The 25,327-nt window shown below is 36.6% G+C and overlaps 2 protein-coding genes across 4 annotated transcripts in view; both read left to right on the forward strand.

The window, feature by feature from the left end:
- DNAJB14 (DnaJ heat shock protein family (Hsp40) member B14) overlaps nucleotides 1–5,441 on the forward strand; it is a 55,807-nt gene extending 50,366 nt beyond the window's left edge. Inside the window, exons 8-9 of one of the 2 annotated variants that reach the window (XM_084973321.1) lie at nucleotides 303–472; nucleotides 4,817–5,441. In XM_084973321.1, coding sequence (XP_084829447.1) covers nucleotides 303–427 — 125 coding nt within the window. In that variant the 3' untranslated portion in view covers nucleotides 428–472; nucleotides 4,817–5,441. Of the gene's footprint in view, nucleotides 1–302 lie in introns of both variants that reach the window. The other variant, XM_021101721.2, reaches the window with a different exon arrangement.
- A 2,450-nt stretch (nucleotides 5,442–7,891) lies between these two features.
- Nucleotides 7,892–24,553, forward strand: LAMTOR3 (late endosomal/lysosomal adaptor, MAPK and MTOR activator 3). Of its 2 annotated transcripts, XM_003129301.5 has the most exons (7): nucleotides 7,892–7,981; nucleotides 8,298–8,343; nucleotides 11,380–11,414; nucleotides 19,051–19,109; nucleotides 20,808–20,941; nucleotides 22,061–22,124; nucleotides 23,988–24,553. In XM_003129301.5, the coding sequence occupies exons 2-7, from the start codon at nucleotides 8,335–8,337 to the stop codon at nucleotides 24,059–24,061; spliced, it is 375 nt and encodes a 124-aa protein (XP_003129349.1). In that variant the 5' UTR covers nucleotides 7,892–7,981; nucleotides 8,298–8,334; the 3' UTR covers nucleotides 24,062–24,553. The 2 variants fall into 2 exon arrangements, with proteins under 2 accessions (XP_003129349.1, XP_084829456.1); XM_084973330.1 differs by lacking the exon at nucleotides 22,061–22,124.
- The last annotated feature ends 774 nt before the right edge of the window (nucleotides 24,554–25,327 follow it).

Below are 25,327 nucleotides of genomic sequence, written 5' to 3' on the forward strand. Positions count from 1 at the left end.
TAAGAGGTCTAGATGATGCTTCTAGAGCAGTAGTTTTTAACTACTCCTCTGGGGACAGGATGGAGGAGGGAAAGGGTTGATAGGATACTATCCTTATTTTCTCTTCTAGAGGAGCTCTCTGTTTGTTGTACATGGTAGGATTCCAGATGGCTTTTAGGTCTGGTACTTGGATTTCTTTGTTTTTTAAAAAAGTCAGATAATAGAAATATATTGAAGGGCTTCTGTGAAACATCATCTGAGTTTAAACAGCTAGATGATCTAAGTTATTATTTACTTAGCAAAATATCTTTGTGTCTTAACAGAAACAGATATGCAGTACGCAGCAAAAGTGTACCGTGATGAACGACTCCGAAGGAAGGCAGATGCCTTGAGCATGGACAACTGTAAAGAACTGGAGCGGCTGACCAGTATTTATAAAGGAGGATGAACTGGAATTTTATTTATACCTTTTAGAATACTCTTTATTTTTCCTGTAAGTAAGTTTAGTTTCATCATGAGAGCTAAAGAAAAAGATTTGATGTTGAAAACTAAACTGAATAGTTGGTCCCTGAAATCTTGGACTGTTTATGACCTACTGGCTCCTTTAAATAATAAGAAACTGAAAACTAAAATTCATATTTTAGTTATGCTTCTGCAGTTATTTTCACTTTAAAAGCTTATATGATTCCTAACTAAAAATGTCTTGAGAAAGGATTATCACACCTGTAGCAGTTTCTGGTTTTCGATTCTCCATTTTTTTTCCCTTGTCATATTTGTAAATACTTATGGAATGATCATTTTGTATATATTCAGGTTATTGCTTTTTTATTTAAATTCTTTTGGTGTTTAGCTCCATGAAACACTCAAGTTTAAATTGATGGAATAAATGTTCTATGACAGAATTACATTTTCTTTGTCAGATGTCTAATGTGTGGAGTTTACAATGAAACTTTATCAAAAAGAAAGAAAATAGCAAAAGCTGTTTAACTTTGTGTAAAGTCTTGTAGCATTATCAGCTAGAGGGAATTGATATTTTTAATATTGCCATTATATTCCAAAATATATATTGAGACAAATGAACTGGTGTAAAGTATCAGTTTGCTGTTTATTTAGTTTTATGAATTGCTAAGCCATGCATAGAAATGAAATGCTATACTGATATTTTTTATTTATTTTTTGTCTTTTTGCCATTTTCTTGGGCCACTCCCGCGGCATACGGAGGTTCCCAGGCTAGGGGGTGAATCGGAGCTGTTAGACGCCCGCCTACGCCAGAGCCACAGCAACGCAGGATCCGAGCCGCATCTGCGACCTACACCACAGCTCATGGCAACGCGGGATCCTTAACCCACTGAGCAAGGCCAGGGACCGAACCTGCAACCTCATGGTTCCTAGTCGGATTCGTTAACCACTGCGCCACAACGGGAACTCTGAAATGCTATACTGATAGATTTTAAAGAAAGTATGAGGAAATGGCTATATAAATACTAACCAAAAAGGGTCTTCAGCAGTAAATTATAGTTATATCATTTGCAATCCCAATAACTAAAAGACCCCCAAATGTTTATATATATATGTTTTTGAAGGCTGCTAAAACTTACGAAGAAAAGGACCTGTTTTTTTCCCCCATGGAAATTTGCAGTTTCTTTTTAGTGATCACTTAAGCAGGATCCAAAAGTAAATAGATTCTTATTATTGTCTAAGTAAGAAGAAAAATTAATACTGAAATGACGCTTTTGTGCCTTTTAACCTGATTGCCAACTCTTAAACATATAACTAGATTACAGCACACTTACTTGATCAGAGCATGATCTGTTTGGCCATATGCAACAGTAAGCAGAACTATAGCAGCAGGTAGAATAGTGATTTGTAGCAAGTTATCCTTATAAAAATTTGAGCTAAAATCTATTCACCATTGAATAATTCAATTAATCCTGTAGGAATAAGCTCCTTATAATTAAATCCATAATATAAATTAGAAAAATCAGCTGGAAATTGAAGTTTTTGGTGCCTGTATATTGGGTATGAAACTATTTGATTTCTAGTCTTCTCTGTTTAACAGTTGTAATATTTTAATGGTTTTGCTTTCATACTCATTTAACAGAACATGAACACGTCTTTGGGAGTTTTTGTGTGTGTTTTAGAGTGGCAGTGTTATTTAAAGATTTTTTTCTGAATGTAGTTAATTTATATAGCATCCATTGAATAGAATTTCCCAAATGACCATTCTTTTTAAAATGTTCTCTTGCACCCCCTTTTCTAGATAAATCAATAGAAACACCTGATTGAATTAGTAGTTTAACTAAACAACATGCTGTCCTATGAAAACTAGACAGCTTAACCAACTTTCTTTTAGAAATGCAACCATAAAAAAAAATAGTATGCTAGAAAGAAAATATCATTTAAAATATTTTCTTCAGCCTATAGAATGAGTTTCTGAAAAATAAGGTCATAGCATTCTAATTAACTTTGAAGGTTTATATGCATCAGGAAACTTATACAAATTTAAGTGAAAAAATTATACCCCTTTTTTTCCAGTTTTAATGGGAAATTTATACTACTATAATTGACGCTTCTGTGAATTGAACTCATGTTGACTGATTCTTTTTCCCTTAATCCCGTTTTTAAGGGGATAGATGAAGTTACCAAGTGAAGTTATTTATATATTATGGAGTCATACATGGCTTTTGAACAGTATTATATTTCAGTTGCATTACATTATGTTTCATAAAATATATTTGATAAAATAAAATTTTCGAAGAACTGTGGGAAATGACTAATCGAGTGCCTGACAGATTAGCCACATGTAAGGTGTGCAAGTAAAGAGTAGGTTCTTAACGTCACCTTCATCGTGGTGTAAAGGCCTGTCCAAGGGTCTTAGAATTTAGGGTGAATTCTACAAAGTAAAAAAATGGCAAATACGTTGAAATGTAAGACTTTCACATTTGCTCCTCTTCTAACAAAAGTTCCACCGTTTTGCCGTCTTGTTTTTAGTTTCCTGGGTTTTGCAATTTCATTTGATGATTTGTACTGTTCATTTTAATCATTGCCTGACCGCCCTTAATCTCTGAGTACTGCTTTACTGGCTTTTATAACTGGTGTTTTAGAAGCTTGGCAACAGTAATATTTATTAATGCTTTACATTTTTATCCCTTTTTAAACACACACACACTAACATCATTGTCCTTGTGAGGAGTTAGGGGAAAGTAAATAGTACCTTTTCTCCTCCTCCTTTGAGTCCTTGTTTCCAAACAGGTGCTAGTCATTTGTAAATCTTGGAATCTATTTTGATCTAATCTGAGAATTCAATTCTCAGCAATGAGAAATAATTAACGATAATAAATGAAAACAATATGTTTTGGGAACAGACTGCATTCGAATGCTTAAACATTTGTTTCATAATCATTACATTCTTATTTATGATTTGCAAAGATTTGGTAGAGAAAAGTTCAAGCCATTCTGCTTTTATGTTAGCTCAGGTGTTATTTGGAACACGAAGGTAGAATTCCAGCCCTTTGCTTTACTTGCACTTTTAAGCTTAAGTGTTATTCCTGTTAAATCCTAAGTTATACTAGTATGTAAAATGGTTACTGAAAGAAATAGTTAATTTCTTGATTTCCCCTTGTTAATCTGTAATATTTTTAATGCAGCTGTTATTTAACAAATGTGACATAGTAATGTTATTTAATAATGAAGTCTTAAACATTAAAAAAAGTAGATCTCCCACCTGTGTTAAGGCAGTGAACTATTTCTTGATGTTGGCCTGAGGACCAAACGAGCCATCTTTTTAGTTAAGAAAGGACCAAATGGTTTAAACAGAGAATTTGTGCATTTTTTAGCTTCCCCATTTGAAGCTTGGATTCAGTCCCACTCATACTACTACTGCCTGTCTTCACACTGAGTGAATTAACTAAAAGGGCATTCATAGTCTTTTAACTGAACAGAAAGACTTCTGAAAATGAACATTATATCGTAATTTTAATCTGTACTAAATAGCTGAAAAACCTTGTCTCTTGGCCGTATTGGACTACTGCCTAGTTAAAATCCATGAAAATCTCTATCACTTCCAAAGTTTTTTAATTCTAATTTTTAAGTTCAAAGAGAAAGTGGATAGAATGAAGATCTTCAAGAATTCTTTAATAATCCCTTTAATAATCTGGCAGGCAACACAGTCCTAGAATTCAGGCTTCCTTTTTGGTTTTATTACTATTAAATGACAGTGTCATATAAATGGAAACATTTTCCCTCAAAACATTAATTCAGAACATATTCCTTATATTAAGGATTATGTAACCACGTTTTTTGTATATTCCTTGTGTGTAACTTTCCTGTTGGTACGTGATTCCTTTTCCTTTAATTTTATTATCTGCTGGTTTGGGGGCCAATAGATTTGTGAATATTTTGTGGATGTGTCTATGTATAGGTGTGTATATATATATACATATATATATATATATATTTTCCAGCTAATACCTCAAATGTGTGATTGTTTAATATATACCACACTATGTTTGCACAGAGCAGGGCTTCCATTAGCAGTGGATTTTCTTATTTCTAACTTGGAAAATCAGTCCACAGAATTTCATTGGTGTGAATTTTTTCTGTTCATCTCTTACATATTTTAAAACAAGATTATTATCATAAGGCCCATACTTCAAGTATAATTGTACCTTTCTATATCTAGCAGTCTGGAAATTTGTAGGGGGTAAGAAGTGTTTCTTGAAATGTCTGAGTTTAGTAAATTATTATTAAAAATTGGAATTACTGGTTGCCACGCTGTCTGGTAACTGCATAGCAGATGACATCGAGCATGACTGTGAATGTGTTTCATTCATTTCAGCACAGGAGTTGGGACATTCTCATCTGATATTCTGCTCTGCCATTGAAGAGCACCACTAAAATAGAGATGTTTTAGTGACATTGGAGTTATCTTAAGCATCAGTTTTTTAAGTGAATTGTTTTGGCTTCTATATGGATGGATGCCTATATCAATGAGAAGAAAGAAACTCACAATAAATGATATTTTTGTAATTTATTTGTATTAAGAAATGCTCCTTTTTTGTTTTTTGTTTTTTTCAATTTTTGGATTGCTACATAAGACTTTCCCATTTAAAGTTTAGATCATGTGTTTTTAAAAGCTGCAGGTAATTTTCAAGGTGTGATGGAATTTTAATGGAAGCCTTGTATAAGTTAAATGAAGTGAACCTGATAAAGGAGATCTTTATTTGTCTATAGTGCATTCAAGATTATACAATTAGATTTAAAATGAAATGTCTGATTTGTAATATATTTAATGTTATATCAGACTTATATAAAATTTTCTGTGTGAGAACTCTGTTAAAGAAAATGCATTTGATTTTTAATGAATGTTTTACTGAATGGTTTATGATGATTTTTTTTTGTCTTTCCGTCTCTGCAGTTTATCTCAATATATGAATAAAAAGAAGGTCTGTTCTCACTGTAAAGGATTTGTTTTTATCATGTTTTATATTCCTTTTTTTTTTTTTTTTTTTTTTTTTTTTTGCTTTTTAGAGCTGAACCCACAGCATATGGAGGCTCCCAGACTAGGGGTCGAATCAGAGCTACAGCTGCCAGCCTACACCACAGCCACAGCAACACAGGATCCAAGCCTCATCTGCAACTTCCACCACAGCTCATGGCAATGCCAGATCCTCAACCCACTGAGCGAGGCCAGGGATCAAACCCATAACCTCATGATTCCTAATCAGATTTGTTCTGCTGCACCACAACGGGAACTCCCTGTTTTATATTCTTAATATTTCCTTCCTTTCATTCATGCAACCATTCAACAAATGTACGAATGCTTGCTATAACCCAAGCAGTAATATGGGAGTTAATCACTGAAAAAGACAAATCCTTATGAAGTTTGCATCTAGCAAAGGAAATAAATGTTAAGTAAATAACTATAATTTTGATGAATGCTACAAAAAAATTACAAAGTACAAACAAAAGCATATATCTAGAAGACTTAATCTACTCTGGGAGAATCAGGAAATGTTTCTCTGAAAAAATGAGCTAAAGCCGAAACCTGAAAGATGAGGTAGCTAGGAAGGAGGTGAATGCTAGATAAATATTCCAGGCAGAGTGTGCTAAGTTGATAGAAAGTCATAGAGACTTTACAGAAGAGAAAATTTGTATGATTATGGCACAGGAAGCCAGGCTAAATTAGAGAATTAAGATTAGGGCCATATATATGAGACCATATATAAACGATTATGGTGGTAATTGTATTTTACCCTAAGTCAATAGAAAAAAATTGAGATTTTTAGTGAAGGAGTTAACATGATGAGGTTTGCGCTTTTAAAATAAACATTTTAGTTGCCATGCATAAAAGACTGGCGGGCCAAAGTGAATGTATGAGGATAGGAAGTTATTGTCAAAGTAGAGAGGATCTTGGCTTGCACCAGAGCAGTACTGCAGATAGTGACTTTAAGATACAGTCACAAGTAGAATCAAGAGAATTATTTGATTGATTGGATTTGGGATAAACGGAGGCAGTGATTTAAAACTTCGCAAAAATTTGACTATTAATGAAAAAACAGATTTTTTTTGATCAGCAATAACATTATTTTAGGAAGGTTTAGTTGGCCTTTAAGTGACTGTTGATACGGTTTTGCTGAATAGAATAATGATTTAAATGAAGGCTTGAAAAAATAATGGGTGTAAAAATCATTGTTAAGAAAACAACATGAGGAAGGAGAGAGCAAACATGATACCTGACTGATAGAATCATGGAACACAGACATAGATCAGGAAACAGATTTACTGGAGTTTTTAGGAGCTTTTGAGTTAGAAGTGATAGACTTTATGTAGAAATATCCAGCATCCAACAAGCAGCTAAAAATGTGAACTTACAACTCAGATGAAAGGTGCAGATTTAGGGTTCATATTCTCAGAACACTGGAAAGAGAAAAACAGCAGAGGAACTGAAGACAAGTTTTAAGTGTCTTCCTTTAAGAGGAGACTAAAGTGGGTGAGGAGCTAAAATAAGTGCAGTGTCCTGAGAAATGAAGGAAAATAAAGTGATCTTTGATGACATGTTGCTATGGAACTGTCAAGTTTATTTGAAATGACTGGAGGTCAGTTGTAACATCTGGGAGCTTTTTAGTTTGCCACTTCATCCTCCTAGGGATAACTAGGAAATAAGTATCCAACTTATGTGCTGAGCAATAGTTAATTCCTTTTGCACTTTTAGGGGCTGGAGTTGAAATACAGTCAAAGGCAAGTTCCCACAGACCTCATTTTTCTACCACCCACTGTAGATTTTTGTTAAATGTGCAAACAAGCAAGGCACTAAACAAACAAAAACAATATAAGCAGTCCTTAAAGGCACAGCCTTCTAAGTTGCCAGTGAAAAAGGCTGTTCAATGTCTGCATATGTCGAGGCTTGAGGTACAAAAATAACAGATCTCCAGAAAAATCATGGATCGTCGATTCAATCTAGACAAGGCTTGGAGTCACAGCACGTGGGCAGCACCAGCGGAAAAGCCAAAAGAGACTAAGAAACTGGGATCAGAAGCCTGTGGACCTGGGACTTCTCATCACGGGCAATCTATTGCTGACGGTATGTTAAGACCACCCCTTCAAATTTCTTCATCTACAAGAAGAGGCTTTAGGATAATGGACCCTAAAGAAAAAAAAACAAAAACCACCTAATTAAAAGTATGCACCCCTGCCCAACAAAAACGTCCCACGGGGTCCTGACAGCTCGGACAGGTCGTAGACGTCGCGATCCACCTGCAGCGCAGGCGCAGGAGCAGGAAGTAGCCGCCGTGGGTGGGGCGGGGCGCAAAGGCGCGACTGCGCGCTCCCTCGCCGAAGCACCTCCCCGGAAGTCTCGCGAATCCCTGCGTCGGCGACGTGGGAAGTGCTTCCTGGAACCTCAGAGGAGGTCGCAAATCATGTGACCGCGGCTCTTAGAAGAACCTGTCTCAGGCAGTCCCTGAAGTGACAGCTCAGAGTATCAAGCAGCCCAGAAACCCAGGTAACTGGAGCCACTTTGCCCGGAGTCAGCTTTGGGCCCGCAGGTGGTGCGTGCAGTGAGGTGAAAGAGAGGACGCCCTTTCTGTCTCCCCTTTGGGCCCGGATCTTTGGGGTAGAGGATGGAGTGGGCTGAGGTCAGGCATTTCGGTTATCCGTCTGGGCATCTAGGAACTTCGACTCCCTTGGGCCTGGGAGGCCGAGCCCTAGAGCCGCGGAGCCTTTTCCGACCCTGAGAAGAACTGACTGCGCTTATTAGGGTTGGGGTGGGAAGGGCGAGGAAGTCTTGTGGGGAGAGTCACCAGGAGTTTCTCTTCCAGGCTTGGCGATTGATCCTCCGGGAGAAAGGGGTTCATCATGGCGGATGTGAGTTAATACCCCCACGCAAGAGGAAGTAAAGAGTAGGGAAACGGATGAGGCTACTGGGCACGTCCCACGTTCAAATTTATTTCTTTTTAGCGCTCCCCTCCAATTTTCTCCAGGATCTGGAGTGTGAGAATAATATGAATAACTTGCGGAGTCCTGAGTTTCTGCTTGGAATGAGGGTGAAAGACGCTAAGGTGCCTGAGACTGAGAAAGTTTTATTTTTTCCCCAACCCAAGTTCTGGGAGCCTAAGACAGACTCTGCATGTTTACCGTTTCCATTTCTAAACGGTGGTTTGCTATGAGTCTTTTGTCAGTAAGTGGTTGTGTCTCTCTGGGTTCATTGTAGCAATCTGAGCTTTATAACTAATACCTCTTTAGCACAACCATATAGCCAGAATAATAAATTTAGGGAACTTCATTGTACTAGTTAGTAGAAACAGCTGGGAATTAATACTACTAATGTTTGTGTTTGTTTACATTTTACGTACTGTGTTTTTTGTTTGTTTGTTTTTCTTATATACATGCTAAATATTCTTTGGAACATTGAACTCATTTAATTCTTAGAACAGTTTTTATGAGGTAGCCACTGTTATTGTTATCCCTGTGTTATCAATGAGGATGCTGAGGCACAGAAAGAGCAGGTAACTTCCCTCAAGTTACACAGTTGATAAGTTGTGGAGTCAAGATACCAGCACAGGCAGACTAACTCCAGAGTCCTTACTCATAACCATTAGGCTAAATGGTTATTCGACATTAATATGAATCTGCTGTTTCTTTTTGGGTTGCAAGATTATGTGTTTGAACATTTAGCAACTTTGTGTGCCTTTATCACTCCGTTTTTGGTTGTCTTCCATTACATTCTTGAGGCCTTATTCTCTAGGCATAATCAAATCACTAAAAGTCTTTTGAGAAAAGACTTGAACAGATGGCTGTAATAAGACCTGTAGGAAAAATAAAAGACTAAGGTATAATTAGTCTCCTCAAGCGTTTTTAAAGTTTTTTTTTTAATAGGCAAGTAATCATAGATGTGCATACATTAATTTGTGAAAATTCAAAGGAGAGAGGGATTACATCAGTTTGTCTTTATCAGGAAAGCCTGTTTAGAGTATTTGGTGGTTGAGATTAGCCCTAAATGATGTGTAGCAGGCTTTTTTGTTTGTTTTGTTGTTGTGGTTGCTGTTGTTTTAATGGCTGCACCCTTGGCATATGGAAGTTCCAGGCAGGAACTGAATCCAAGCTGCAATTGGGACCTATGCTGCTACCTGTGTTGGAGTGGGGGTTGGGGTAGGACCCAAGCCACTGTGGTCAGATTCTTTTTTTTTTTTTTTTTTTTTTTAGGGCAGCACCCACGGCATGTGGAGATTCCCAGGCTAGGAGTCTAATTGGAGCTGTAGCCACTGGCCAACGCCACAGCCACAGTGATGCCAGATCCTTAACCCACTGAGCTAGGCCAGGGATCAAACCTGCAACCTCGTGGTTCCTAGTCGGATTCGTTTCCACTGCGCCAGGATGGGAACTCCTGCAATCAGATTCTTAAACTCACTGTGGGCACAGTGGGAACTCCAGTAGCAGTTTTTCTTTAAAGTAAGAGTGAAAGAGTAAGTATTACTAGTAGAATGAATAGCATAAGCAATATCAGAGAGCTGGGAAGAGGTAGGATGTATGTGGAGGAGCTGTGAATAATCCAGTTCAACCTGAGCTGAGGCTATGTATGAGGAAGTGATAGGAAGCAGGACTGTAAAATTAGTTGTAGACTATTGTAGAGAGCTTCAAATGTCTATAGAATTTGTACGTAATTTGGTGAACAGTGAAGAGCCATTCAAACATTGGCTCTTGATCTTGGCTGCATGGGGAATCATGTGGGGAGCTACCTCCAACCCAGGCATCAAAGTTTTTAATATGCTCACCAAGTGTTTTCCATAGTCAAGGTGGAGAATCGCTGCAGTTGTGGATTTAGAGAAGGAGAATATATGATTATTGGCATTGTGTAGACATGTATGGGACAGAAATGAGAGATTATCATATCAATTGGAAGGCTAGTGAAAGTCATAAATAACAAAATGAACCTAAATTGTAGTGTCATTTGAAAAGGAGAGAAGGAGATCAGCTTAAAAACATTTGACTTTGTAGATGAAATTTTTTAAATGACACATGTAAGTTTAGGGTTAAATATTACTTTGTGTTTCAAAGCTGAATATGTAGCAGGGATTGGTAGTCCTATTCGTGGAAGCAAGAAGAGATTTGGAAAATCTGGTTTTTGAATGAAAAATGATGAGTTAAGTTTATGACGATGTGTTCAAGATGAGAGCAAAGATAAGCTGGGGTCAATAACATGAAAGAAAATGAACATTCAGGTTTAGAGAATAGTAGAAATTAGAGAGTCGTAACAACAGATGTCTGATTTGCTATGTAGAGTTCATAATTGATGCCTGGATTGTCAGTGAAATTCCCTGGATGAGAGAGTGTAAAGACCAAAATAAAGCATTCTGCTTTTTCTGTAATTATGATTATGTTCCATGCTAAACATTTGACGTACATTGTCATTTGCAAATGAGTTGCAAAGAAGCTAGTCAGCTTCTAATCATCTCCCAGGATCATTAAATTGATGTTAGGGAGTCTGTGGGCATGGAAGGATGTTCATAACCTCTTCTCAAGTGAACACAACAGTAGCAACAGGATGTGCAGTAGTATAAAAACTATGATCTAATATTATAGCTAATACATATTTGTGTTTCTACGTCTGGATATGCTAATCACTTCCTATGCATCTTCCAAAAAAACTTTAAACAGCAGTTTTATGATGGAGGTTCTATCATTACACCTACTCAACAAATAATGGAACTGAAGCTTAAAGGAAAAAGTTAACTTACTGCAAGTCACAGTTAGTTAAAGCATCAAAAGCAGAAAGAGAAAGGCAAAAACACAAGCAAGAATGGTTATGAATGAATACTCAAGATACCTGAGATGTGGCTAGGACAGTATCTAGAGAACCAGTACAAGACATATTATCATATGATTTTTTATATTCTCTTTCAGGACCTAAAACGATTCCTGTATAAAAAATTGCCAAGGTAAGAAATTATTAATTTGTTATTAAATAAATTCTGCTTGAAATATGTTAATTTTATGTAGTGGTATATGTAATTTTATCTTAGACTAATATTTGTGTGTTTTGCTGTTGTTTAGCACTTCCAGATACCTCACATTATCTTGGGTAGCACAAGTGATATCCTTTGAGTTTGCAGATAAACAACATGAGCCCTAGAGAAGTTACATGATTTGTCTGAGGTTATTAAACAACTAGTGAATGCCAGAGGGCCAGAACCCAGATTTCTTTCATAGCAGTTTACTGGATTATACTTTGAAGTAGTTAAAGTAATTTTAAAGGGAAAAAAAACCTAAGAACTTGCTTTTATTTTTAGTATTGCTTTTAAGACATAGTTGCTGAGCCTAAATAACCCAGAAGTGCTAGACTTAGCAGCTCATACTTGGGAAAATCACAAGGTTTTCTTCTGCCTCCACGCAGTCCATTTGATGCACTGTTTTATAAATTAAGCTCTTGTGTGTGGAGGACAGCAACTTCCTTTTAAATATTTTACTGATTCAAAGGACTTTGTTTACTTTAGTTGAATTAAAATTCACATTTAGTTTAATGTAAAATGACACCTTAGAGTTAAAAACATGAAAGACAGGAGTATAACTTGGGAAATCCATTTTCACATTCCAGAAAAATTCAGTAACCTTTGAATTAATATAGCAGAATATATAGAGATCCTTTCTTCATTTCTTATTGGTTATTTCTCCACATTTGTTTGATATTAAAAATGTTTTAGATGTCAGTTTAGGTGGGGAGGGAAAAAACCTCGTTTGGATTTTTGCCTAAATTGGTTTGTGTGGCTCGCCTCTAGGCTTGTGCCTTTACTGTGATTACAGAGCGGTCAAAATTAAAATTTTATTCTCTTTTGGAAGAAAACACTATTGAAGTGTTTACCATTGACTTTATGTTAAAGCAATACTTAGAATCGTTTTTACTGTCTTCCTTCTGGTTACTGGCAAATATAAAGACAAGCTGCGGATGCTGTTCTTGGCCTAACGATCAGCAGCACCAACAGTCCAAGTTGTGCGCAGTAGTGAAGGGCCATAAACATGTCCAGGGAAGCTGAAACTGTCCAAAGCAGTTTCAATAATCAGTGGAAAAGATTACATTTGTTTTGTGACCTTTAAAAAATGTTACCAACACATTAAAACTTCTCTTACTGTTGGTTATATTTAGGTGACTAGAAACAAGGCTAAAACTAATATTTGTTCAATATACTATAATTTAAAATTAGAAACATTGAGCATTAGAGTGTTTAGTTCTTTGTAAAAAACCTATCAAAAGTAGTTTGAAGAATGCTTGTCCACTTCTTTTCCTATCTCTTCAGGTATATCCTTAAGAAAAGGAACAGGCATCTTTTCTGTGCCTGGCAAATAGGCATGTTCCTTTCTAAGTTTGAATTAGCTTCCAACATTTTGTTCTTTGCACTTTTAATGATATAAAGTATCTCTGAGAGTTCCTTTAATGTGCAGCTTCTTGGCAGTGTCACTTCCTCTGGGACTACTTTATCCTTTTCCTGTCAACCACTCTTCTTACTTATGTCAGTGTGTTTGCCTTCCCTAAATTGTTCTGGCTGCACATCTGGTGCACAGCAGCCAAGTGTCAGCATTCATCAGCCACCTCTTTCTTCTATAACTCTGTTTACTTTCTATTCAGATTTCACTTCCAGTATTACCACTTTTCATTTCTTTGCTGTATTTCATCTTTATTGGCCACGCCCTATTTCAGTCATCTCTCTCTTTTTAAAGTTTTTTGGTCACATGCTTTATCACTAGAAGGCAGGGTAACAAAATTACATGCTTTGCTATTTCTGCATAAACTGAATAACAGATGTGAACAATCACCAACACACTTTGAAAGAAAGGCTGTGACTGGTTGCTGATCATAGTGTACATCTATTATTTATAGAGTTATCTACTTAGTGATTTGTGAACTATGGAGTTAGCAAAGCTAAAGCTTGTATTTCATGTACTTCTTCGGTTAATGTACCACGCTGACACTTGACCCCAGCTGCTGGAAGGAGTGGTATTATTCAGCTAAATTATGGTAACTAGAATGTGTCCATATTGGAAGCATACAAAACAGGAACTTTCTCTGCTCTTATCTGTATTTACTTTATTGAAGGCTTAGCGTACTGAAACAATGGTAAAATTGGCCTGGTATCCCCACGCTGGCGACAAAATATGGGAACAGAAGCATAGTCGATATATGTAAAAAGGATGTTTGTAAAAACATAATGAAAAATCTTTCCATAATGGAGGGAAAGGGATTAGCACCATGGGTCTTTTTTCCTATAATGACTGAGGTCAGTGTAATTCATTTTCATGATTATTTCTTGAAAGCGGGCGTATTGTAACCAAGGACCAAGGAATGAATAGATAATAATATTCTGAACACTTTTAAAGAAAAGTTCTAAAATATTAACTTTGATTTGTTGCTAGATGTAGGTTAAGGGATTTGGACACAGGCAGCCTGACTGCAGAGCTGCGGATCCAGGCTTTTTTTTTTTTTTTTTTTTTTTCAATTTTTTTTTCAAATTGAACTATAGTTGATGTGCAGTAGTATATAAGTGACAGGTATACAATACAGTGATTCACAATTTTTAAAGGTTATATTCTATTTATAGTTATTGTAGACTATTGGTTATATTTTTTGTGTTGTGCAATATATCCTTACAGCTTATTTTATACGTAATGGTTTGTACCTCTTAATCTCCTACCCCTATCCTACGGGTCCATGCTTTTAATTGTTACTGCAGTGACTTTCAGTAGCTAAGTCAGAGAGCTGCATGTGAATGGAACATGTTTTTGTTCATTTTGCGTTATCTGTTAAATATAATTCTTGGATTTGTATTTTAAAATCCAGTTGTGACCCAAAGCAGTCCCAAGCTTTAATAATCACAATTTCTTGTGTTATAACCAAATATTTCATCTTTATATGAATAAAGCTACGTATGGTGTCTTTGATTACTAATGTAACATTTGCTTTTTTGGAATAAAAATGTTTGTTTTAGTAAGCTTAAGGTTTAGATTTCTGCAGGATACTTAATGAAATTTAACTTATTTCTTCTATGAGTTTAGTGTACCTATTAATACATCATAGTTATTTTCAATTATTAGTAAAATGTATTCATGTTTTTCTTTGTTCACTGTGTATGGAATTGGAAACACCTTTTATGTTTGTGACCTGATTTCTTTAAATGGGTCCTTTAAGTATATGAGTCATTTTTCTACTTTGTTGCACTTTTACCTCCGTGGATTTGAAATCTATTAAAAAGAATGTTCTTTGATTGCTTCCTCCTCTTTTGGTGCATTAATTGGCCTTTAAATTAATTGCCTTGAAAAATAAGAAAAAAGGAGTTACCTAAAGTGATAGAAATATTTCTAAACATTTATAGTACTCTTTACATGTTTTTCAGTAGGCTTATTTTTTGAGTAGATAATACATTTATAAAATTCAGAATTCAAAAGGGAACTGAAGGACATAGGGTGAGAAGCTTCCTATCCTTTTCCTCCAGCCTCACAATTCCTATCTCAGAGGCACTCATTGTTACCTTCAGAGATATTTTATGCACCTGTAACCGCACAGAGTTATTTACATATGTACAAATACCTGAAGGATATGTTTTCGTATGACCTAGGTGTTTTTTTTTTGTTTTTTTTTTTTGTTTGTTTGTTTTTTGTCTTTTTGCCTTTTCTAGGGCCGCTCCTGCGGCACATGGAGGTTCCCAGGCTAGGGATCTAATCGGAGCTACAGCTGTCAGCCTACACCAGAGCCACAGCAACGTGGGATCTGAGCCGAGTCTGCGACCTACACCACAGCTCATGGCAACGCCGGGTCGTTAACCCACTGAGCAAGGCCAGGGATCGAACCCACAACCTCATGGTTCCTAGTCGGACTTGTTAACCACAGAGCCACGATGGGAACTGCCTCATATGACCTAGTTTTTAACTTTGAAGAATAAATTTGTGTTTATCAGTTTTATACAGTATGTTTCAGTCCATAGTTTCAAGACTGAATGATAAAAAATAATACCGGTAAATATTTATACACAGTTGTTTTCATCATTCTTATAAATGTGAAGGAGATAAATGGTTCTGTTTGTAACATTTACTACTTTAATTTTAATCATACTTCTCTGACTTTAAAAATTTGCAACAATGGGATATCTTAAAAATTTAATTTCAGTTTCTGTACTTTAATGTTAATATCCCTCACTTATAAGTTAAAATATTAAGGTTAATGCAATAAGGAGTGGATAATTCTAGGTTATAGTAAGAACATTGAGCATATTTCTGAGTTGCATTCTACAGCTATTACAAGACATAGGCATACCTCAGAGATACTGTGGGTTTGGTTCCAGGCCACTCACAATATGGCAATTAAGTGAGTCACACAAATTCTTTTTTGGTTTCCCAGTGCATATAAAAGTTAGGTTTACAACATACTGTAGTCTATTAAGTGTACAATAACATAATGTCTAAGAACACAATGTACATACCTTAAGTTGTTTCTAAAAAATGGTAACCTCATCCAGGCCTTCAGTGAGGCATGTTTTTGCTGTTGGAGGGTCTTGCCTCAATGTTTTTTGTAATATTCAAATCCTTCGTTGTCATTTTAACAGTCTTTACAGAATCTTCACCAGGAGTAAATTCCATATCATCTCAAGAAACCACCTTCTTTTGCTCATCTATAAGAAGCAACTTCTCTTCCATTAAAGTTGTATCATGAGATTGCAGCATTCCGTCAAATCTCTAGGGCACACTTCTAATTCTAGTTCTGTTGCTGTTTCACCATGTCTGAACCACTTCCTCCATTGAAGTCTTGAATCCCTCAACTCATTCATGAGAGTTGGAATCAACTTCTTTCAAATTCCTATGAATATTGATTTTTCAACCTCTTTCCATAAATCTTGAATGTTATTAATTACATCTAAAATGGTGACTCCTTTCCAAAAGGTTTTCAATTTACTTTGCTTAGATCCGTCAAAGGAATCACTCACTGTCTATGGCAGCCATAGCTTTATGAAATATATTTCTTAAATAATAAGACTTGAAAGTCAAAAGTACTTCTTGATTCATGAGTTGCAGAATGGATGTTGTGTTAGCAGGCATGAGAACAACATAAGTCTCCCTGTACATCTCCATCAGAGCTCTTGGGTGACCAGGTGCATTGTCAATAAGTAATCCTATTTTGAAAGGTAGCTTTTTTTTTTTTTTTTCTCCTGAGCAGTAGGTCTCGACAGTGGGCTTAACATGGTCAGCAGCCCATGTTTTAAACAGATGTGTTGTCATCCAGGCTTTGTTGTTGCATTGATAGAGCACAGGCTGATTAGGTTTAGCATCATTCTTAAGGGCCCTAGGAGTTTGGGAGTGGTAAATGAGCATGGGCTTCAACTGAGAGTCACCAGCTTTATTAGCCCCTAGCAAGAGAGTCAGCCTGTCCTTTGAAGTTGTGAAGCCAGACATTGACTTCTCTCTAGCTATGAGAGCCCTGGATGGCACCTTCTTCCCATAAAAGGCTGTTCCATCTCCATTGAAAATCTGTTGTTTAGTGCAGTCGCCTTCATTAATTGTGTTAGATTTTCTGGACAGCTTGCTGCAGCCTCTCCATTAGCACTTGCTGCTTTACCTTGCACTTTTATTATAGAGGCAGTTTCTTTCCTTCATCCTTATGAATGAACCTCTGCTGCTGGCTTCAAGACTTTCCTTCTACAGCTTTGTCACCTCTTTCAGCCTGCGTAGAATTGAAGAGAGGTAGGGCTTGCTCTGAATTAGGCTTTGGCTTAAGGGAATGTTGTGGCTCTCCCCTAAGTAGATCACTAACACTTTCTCCGTATCAGCAATAAGGCTGTTTTGCTTTCTCATCATTCATGTATTCACTGGAGTAGCACTTTCCATTTCCCACAAGGACTTCTCCTTTGCTTTCACAGCTTGGCTGTTTGATGCAAGAGGCCTAACTTTTGGCCTCCTTCAGCTTTTGACATGCCTTTCTCACCAAGTTTAATCATTTCTAGCTTTTGATTTAAAACGAGAAACGTTTGACTCTTCCGTTCACATGGACACTTAGAGGCCATTATAGCGCTGCTAATTGGCCTCACTTCAATCTTGTGTCTCAGAATAGACCCGAAAAGGAGAGAGATGGGGGAACTGCCAGTTGATTGAGCATTTTTAAGTTCACCCAGCATTTATTAAGTTCATCATCTTGGGTAGGCATGGTTCGTGGCACCCAAAATAATTCCAGTAGTAACATCCAAGATCGCTGTCACAGACTATTTCAGCAAATGTAAGAATGAAAAAGTTTCAAATATTGTGAGACTTACTAAAATGTGATATAGAGGCACGAAGTGACCAAATGGGGTTGGAAAAATGGTGCCGTAGACTTGCTCCATGCAGGGTTGTAAAAAGCCGAGTAAAGCACAATACAATGAGGTATGCCTGTAGTTACAAGGCTGTAGGTTTTGTGTATAGTTAAAGGGCTATAGGTGCTGTCTAAATTATGAAAGTTTGAGAATGTTTCCCCATTATCATTTTTAATGTTTTTGTACTCTAGGGATTCTCGCTAATAATTTAGTATTTAAATTGCAGTCAAATTATGTTGTGTACACAGGTGACAGCTTTGCTGTTAATAGTATTTTTGAATATTAGGTATGTAACAAGTAGCCTTTAACTTTACATGCATTATTTTATTAAATTTCACAATAGCTAAATAAGTACAGTTATCCCCATTTTCCGATTGTTAACCGAGGCTTAGAGAGGTTTTGCAGCTAACCCAAGGTAGCATAAATAGTAGACACCAGAGCCTGGACTGGAACCCAGGTCTCTCTTCAGAGCTGTCGTCTTGACCATTTTGCTAACCTCTTGTGTAGGCATGGCTGACAGGATTGCCATAGAAGCTCCATTCTTTCTGCCCTGTCCCCTCAGCCTATAGCTATCTTTCTGCCCCTCTTTTCTTAGTGCTGTAGGACCTCAGCTTAGCTACTACCTCCTCAGGGAAGCCTTCCTTGACCACTTGTCTAAATCAACACGCCTTTTATAGGCTCTCAGGTCTCCACATAGCTCTTAATAGCACTTTCCACAGTTGTTGTTTTACATATGTTTGTATGAGGTGATATTTTTGTTGTTTTTGTCTTTTTTTTTTTTTTTCCAGGGCCTCACCCGAAGTATATGGAGGTTCCCAAGCTAGGGGTTGAATCAGCTGCAGCAGCTGGCCTACACCACAGCCACAGCAACACAGAATCCGAGCCTTGTCTGTGACCTACACCACCGCTCATGGCAGCGCCAGATCCTTAACCCACTGAGTGAGGCCAGGGATTGAACCCATGTCCTCATAGATACTAATCAGCTTGCTTAACCGCTGAGCCATGACGGGAACTCTTGTATGAGGTGATTTAAATGATAGCCGCTCTCCTTTTAGATTGTGAAGGTAGCAGATGTTGTCTCTTTTTGCTTGTTATGGTGGAAAGTTTTGGCAAACATACTATAGGAGCTTTTATCAATAATTAAATCCCCAAGGTTTTTCAGAAATATATTCAAAAATTGCTATTATGACTTTGTGATGCATATTTTGAGAAAATGTTTTATAATATTTTAACTTTGTTTTCTTTCTAGTGTTGAAGGGCTCCATGCTATTGTTGTGTCAGATAGAGATGGCGTCCCCGTCATTAAAGGTAAAACAGAGCAGTTCCCTGCCGGCCTCATGTTTGCTTCTGAGCAAAAATGTATTTATATATGAATAGTGTAAAAGGCAAGCGTAAAAACCCATTTCCATACATTCAGAAGATGGTCGTAGTTGAAGGAAATGTTTGCTTTTGTGTGTTGAAGGCTGTACTGGAATCTTAAATAACTTACATATCCATGGCATCCAGAGTTATCATGGGCCCAGTTTCCCATTAACGACTTTTTTGGTATAATGTAAACTATTAGTAATCTAAGTGATGAGAGTGGGCATATATGCAGCGGGATATCTTATACACACAGACTCCACGCAATATATGTATCTTTATCAGTATTTGCTAGCAGTTTTAGGGTAAATATTTGTACGTTTGAATCAACGTAAATTTATGGTTTTGTTTACTCTTTCTTGATTTTCTGTTTTCTTATTGAAAATAAGATTTTTTAAAACTTTTAACTTCATAGTTACTTTAGTAAACTAAGGATTTTTGCCTAAAGAAGAGCTCGTTAACCTAAAAAAAAAAAAAAAGCCTGAATTTTAACTTTTAAAGTATAAATATCACAGAAAGATTAATGTTTTGCATATTTTGTTTATAATTTATTTTCGACCTGGGGTTATATATGTCAGAGAATTTCCGAATTTAGAGGTGAAGGAAAGTTTAGAAATCACCTAATTGAGTTCTTTTATTTTATAAATGAAAACAGTCAAGTGCAAAGAGTACACTGTCAGTCCAAAGTTGCATGTGAGTCCATGACCAGATAATCCTAGAACCCATCATCGGCTGTGTGGTCCATGTGCTTTCTAGTCCACCATAGAACATAGGCGGCCATGGGCAAGTCTCTTACCTTCTCTCAGTTCTAAAAGGAGAACTTTGAACAAAATCAGATTTTCTGGCTCCACTGTTCTGAGGATCTCTGTGTTAAAGCCTTAAGCTGTGCACTTATTGGTACAATTAATTCCACTTAGACCTTTTAGTGAGTGAAAGAAACTTAAAACAGATGGTCAGCTGTAGAATTATTATCTGCAAGTGATACTTCTGTGGGTTTTATAAGAGCAAAGTTTTTGAAGCTTTTTTCATTATTCTAGCTTTGCTCTCAGTTGACTAGAAAATTTATTAATTGCAATGATAATCATAATTTGTATTTTAAGTTAGATTTATTTTTTGTCTTTTTGTCTTTTCTAGGGCCGCACCCATGGCATATGAAGGTTCCCAGGCTAGGGGTCTAATCAAAACTGCAGCTGCCAGCCTATGCCAGAGCCACAGAAATGCCAGTTCCAAGCCGTGTCTGCAACCTGCATCACAGCTCACAGCAATGCTGGATCCTTAACCCACTGAGCAAGGCCAGGGATTGAACCTGCAACCTCATGGTTCCTAGTTGGATTCATTAACTACTGCGCCACAACGGGAACTCCTTAAGCTAGATATTAAGAAAATAGAAATATCTTAATATTCTTTTGAAAATAAAATCATGAGAAGCAGCATTTCTTCTCTTAGGTAATGATCTTCATCCTCTGGTTGAGTGGTTTCTCCCATGTAAATTAATGAGACCCACTTAGTAATAAGATTTTTGATATTGTGAGCATAACCCTTGTGCTCAGTTTTTTACAGATTTATATTTTTTAAAAAGTGCTATAAATCTTTTCCCTACCATATCTACTGCATGATTTTTACGTAGCTCATTTGTATTTCCAGTGGCCAATGATAATGCTCCAGAGCATGCTTTGAGACCTGGTTTTCTATCTACTTTTGCCCTTGCAACAGATCAAGGGAGCAAACTTGGACTTTCAAAAAATAAAAGTATCATCTGTTACTATAATACCTACCAGGTAGGTTCATAATTATCAAATGGTTTGCTGATCTCAACTATTATTGTTATGCCTTCTGTATAAAATATCTTGTTTCATAATTCTAAATTTTAGTTTTGAAGGGGATGGAATTTTTAAATTTTAGCCTTCAAATTGGTTATGTTAAACTGTGGTAATTTTTTTTTCACATTTTACATCAGGAATTAATTCGGAAAATTAGATTAAGAGATTCAGTAGTCAAAGTATATGTTATCTTAAAAAGGGTAGTCAGGTCACTGTTACCTCCAGTAGATGGTGCCCTTAGCCTAACAACTGATTCTCAGCTGACACTCTTTTTAAGTTGTTGTTGTGACAGATACAGAATTTCCCTTGAGTCAGAAGATAAATTATTGAAATTTGTTATTGCTCGTAATTCCTTCATTTGGTTTGATATATGTATATAAAAAATAAGTGAGGTAATTAGTTGTGAGAAAATTAGTTGCTGTAAATCTCTTAATCCCCAGCTGGCATTTCTTCTCTAGACTAAATTAATAGCTTCTGCTTTAGGGAAACATTTCCTGGGGTATAAGTCATGTACTACTGATGATACATAAGTGACATTTTTTAATTTTAAAAGTTATGTATTTTAATGTCTGTTAGGCAAAAAACCAGCCCACCTGATATTTAATTTGGCCTGTGAGGGTTTGGTGGAAGCTAAGTTTTCTAAAAGGATAGTTAATTCAAAATTCATTTAAATTACAGTGGTATAGAGGAGGCAAAAAGAATCATGAAATTCTAGCCACTAGAATGAGTGAGAAATATTGCCTTTAGCTATGTAATAATCAAGTATATACAGAGCCCTTATTAAGTAACTGACACTCTGCAGGGCTTTAGAAGATAAAAAGATTAAGATGACACAGCCTCGCCTTAAAAACTTTCCAGGCTAATGGTACTAATGTCTCTAAGAATTGGTAAGCCTGTTTTATGCAAATAGTTATTTTTAGCTCTTTCATGTTTCCTGGTATAATAATACCATGATATTAAGCTAGTATCTTTCTTACACATTGACCTTCAAAGTTTTTTTGGAAAGACTAAGATATTTCATATAAATTTTACTACCTTTTCACTATGTACCACATGTAGATCTTATTCTCTTTTTAGGTGGTTCAATTCAATCGTTTACCTTTGGTGGTGAGTTTCATAGCCAGCAGCAATGCCAATACAGGTGTGTTTTAATTACCTTTAATATGCTTTTAATTCTTTATGATACCATTATCTGAGCAGGCTAATATAGGAATAGCAGATTTAGAGTAGAAAAACCTGAATTCATGCCCTGCCCTACCAGCTATTCCTTAATCTCTGGAAATGTAACTTCTCTGAATTGTTCTCCATATCTGTGTAATAGAGCTAATATGTGCTTTCTCTATCTTACGGAGTTTTTAGTTCAAATGAGATGGTGTATAGGTAAGTGATCGTTTAAGATAGAAAGGAAAATGAAATGTTATTTTCAGTTCTCAAATGTTGTATCTTGCTCATGTTACAGCAGTTTAAGAATACAAAAGGAGGGTAGGGAAGATAACCAAACACATACAGATGATCAAGGATGAGTTAAATTCCATATGGATCCATCTAGCAGGATTTTTAAAATCTTGAACAATAGTGGGCAACATGAATTTGAGAATTTAAAGAGTGTGAATAGCATGAATATATTTGTGTTCTTGAGGATGGAAGAATCTGAGGACAAACACTGGGAAGCTGTGTTTTCTAAAACAGTAAGATTTCATACCCAGCAGCCTTCACTGGCTACGTATGTGTAAAATAATGGCAGTATTCAGTTGAATTACAATTTTTGACTCTCTTTGAGCTAAAGTGGAATTTTTTTAAGGTCTGTCTCCTTCAGATTTGACTATTTAGAATTGTTATACATTCTTTTTCTGTTTCTTTCCAAGCTGTTCGAGGAAGTTCTATTTCCAGCTGTGTCACTGAAGCCTGTCTTTAGATTCCTTATGTTTAAAATGAGTGGTTTAGGGAGTTCTCACTGTGGCTCAGTGGGTTACAAACCCAAGTAGTATCGAAGAGAATGAGGGTTCAATCCCCAGCCTCACTCATTGGGTCAAGGATCCTGTGTTGCCGTGAGCTGCGGTGTAACTCTCAGATGCAGTTCGGATCTGGTGTTGCTGTGGCTGTGGTGTAGGCCTGCAGCTACAGCTCCAATTTGACTCCTACCCTGGGAACTGCCTTATGCCACAGGTGTTGCCCTAAAAAGCAAAAAATTAAGTAAAATAAGGGGTTTAGATTTGGTCATCTATTAGGTTTCTTTCCTTTCTAAATACTTTGAAGCTGTAAAATGCTATATATGAAAACATTTGTTAAATTGTATAGGATAGTAGCAGTGTTAATATTTTAAGTATATTAAACCTCAATTGTTGATAAATCACTATCACATTATAAAATCATTAGCTGATAAAAATGATAGCATGCAGAATTATATTTTAGTACTTAGAACCTATTTCCTCAGGCTCCCAGATGCTTTTAATGCTCTGTGAGACCAAGGAGGATCTTTATTTGAGCATAAAACAAGCAGTATTTAAGACATACAGCTGTCTAGAATACTGAGAAGCTAGATATGCTAATTTCTAGACTAGTTTGTTTCTAAACATGGAAGTGTACATTTTGTACTCCTACCAAGCATTTTTAAGGTTTTTTTTGTTTGAAATACCCATTTATGCCTTAGCTTTATTGAATTTATGTAATAAATATCTATTTTTCTTTTGATAAAGTTCAATGAAATTGGTTCAAGAAAAGTGTGCTTTTAATAAAAATCATGTGTATTATTCCTGAATCAGTGCAGATTTTGAAATAACAAGGTATAAAGATGTAAAATTGTAGCACATAATTTTACATCTTCTAATATGTACATTTATTTACTGTAATAATAGCTGAAAGGAAAACTTCATAACGAGTATGGGTTTTGATTATTTAGAATTATAATAGCTTATTTTAGTTATGAAAACTATCTCATTTGCTTCTTAACTACATTTTAATAAGCGTTTTTCTAATGTGCATATTTTCTTACTCTTTGTTTTAGGACTCATTGTCAGCCTAGAAAAGGAACTTGCTCCATTATTTGAAGAATTGAGACAAGTTGTGGAAGTTTCTTAATCGGGCAGATTTCAGTGTATATCTTACTACCTTCATTATAACAGACACAACATCAATCCAGCAATCTTTAGACCACAGCAGTACTTGTATCCATGTACTCAAGAAAGGGCCCCTGACTCCACATTACACTAAAGAAAGAGCCTATAGATAGAATTTATGGACAGATCGACTGTTATCTTTTCTTGTGTAGGGTCTTATTTAGTGAGATCTGGGGATACCACAGAAATGATTCACTATCACAGCTCCCATGGAGTTAGTCCAGTCACCAAATATACATGAGATCCTGTTGGGTGGGTCAGAATCAAATTGGTACTTTGATCCACTTGAGCCGTGAAGTGCTCCCTGTTGTACAATACGCCAGGCCTGCAGAATGAAGCAGACTTTTTATTGTGAATAATGAGAACATATTTTTCTTCATGTCGTTTTCTTTGTGTTGAGTGCGAGGAAGATAAAATGGCTTAGTAAAAGTAATAAAATCAGTACAATCACTAACTTTCCTTTGTACCTGTTGTTTTGCAGCATAGGTATTACTGATTGACTGGATTCTTCTCAGGGTGCTATTCTTGAATGGAAATGAAAACAGCAGCTAATGGTTTTTTCTTCCCCTCTGCTTACTATAACCAATTACTGGTTATTGTGGGGGTTTTTTTGTTTTTGTTTGTTTTGTCTTTTTGCCATTTCTCGGGCCGCTCCTGCGGCATATGGAGGTTCCCAGGCTAGGGGTCACATCGGAGCTGTAGCTGCCAGCCTACGCCAGAGCGACAGCAATGCGGGATCCGAGCCACGTCTGCGACCTACACCATAGCTCACGGCAATGCCGGATCGTTAACCCACTGAGCAAGGGCAGGGATCGAACCCGCGACCTCATGGTTCCTAGTCGGATTCGTTAACCACTGCGCCATGACAGGAACTCCCCAATTACTGTTTTTTAATATTTCTGCATTTATAAAATTTAGATGTGATTCATTATGGAACTGTTTCCAGTATTTGTTATGTACGTAAACACAGTGTAGTGCCTTTTTCCATATGGATCACCTCTACAGTAGGCCGGTGAGAGGGTATCACTGCTGCCTTGCAGATAAAGCCGACTGCTGCTGGTGGGCTTTACTAACAGGTGTCACGAAAAAGAAAAAAGCCCCAGCAATAGCTGCATACCAGGTATCAGGTCATGTGTTCATTTATTCAGGCAATGGAATCTCATCTGGAACGGTGGCTGCAGTTGGCATCACCACCTGGTTAAACTTGTGATAATCCCTGTCATTCTTC

This window comes from Sus scrofa, chromosome 8, assembly GCF_054392235.1.
Source record: "Sus scrofa isolate SSC_HxYL_T2T_F1_AM1 chromosome 8, Sscrofa_HxYL_maternal_Yorkshire_Landrace_v2.0, whole genome shotgun sequence".
Lineage (NCBI taxonomy): Eukaryota > Metazoa > Chordata > Mammalia > Artiodactyla > Suidae > Sus > Sus scrofa.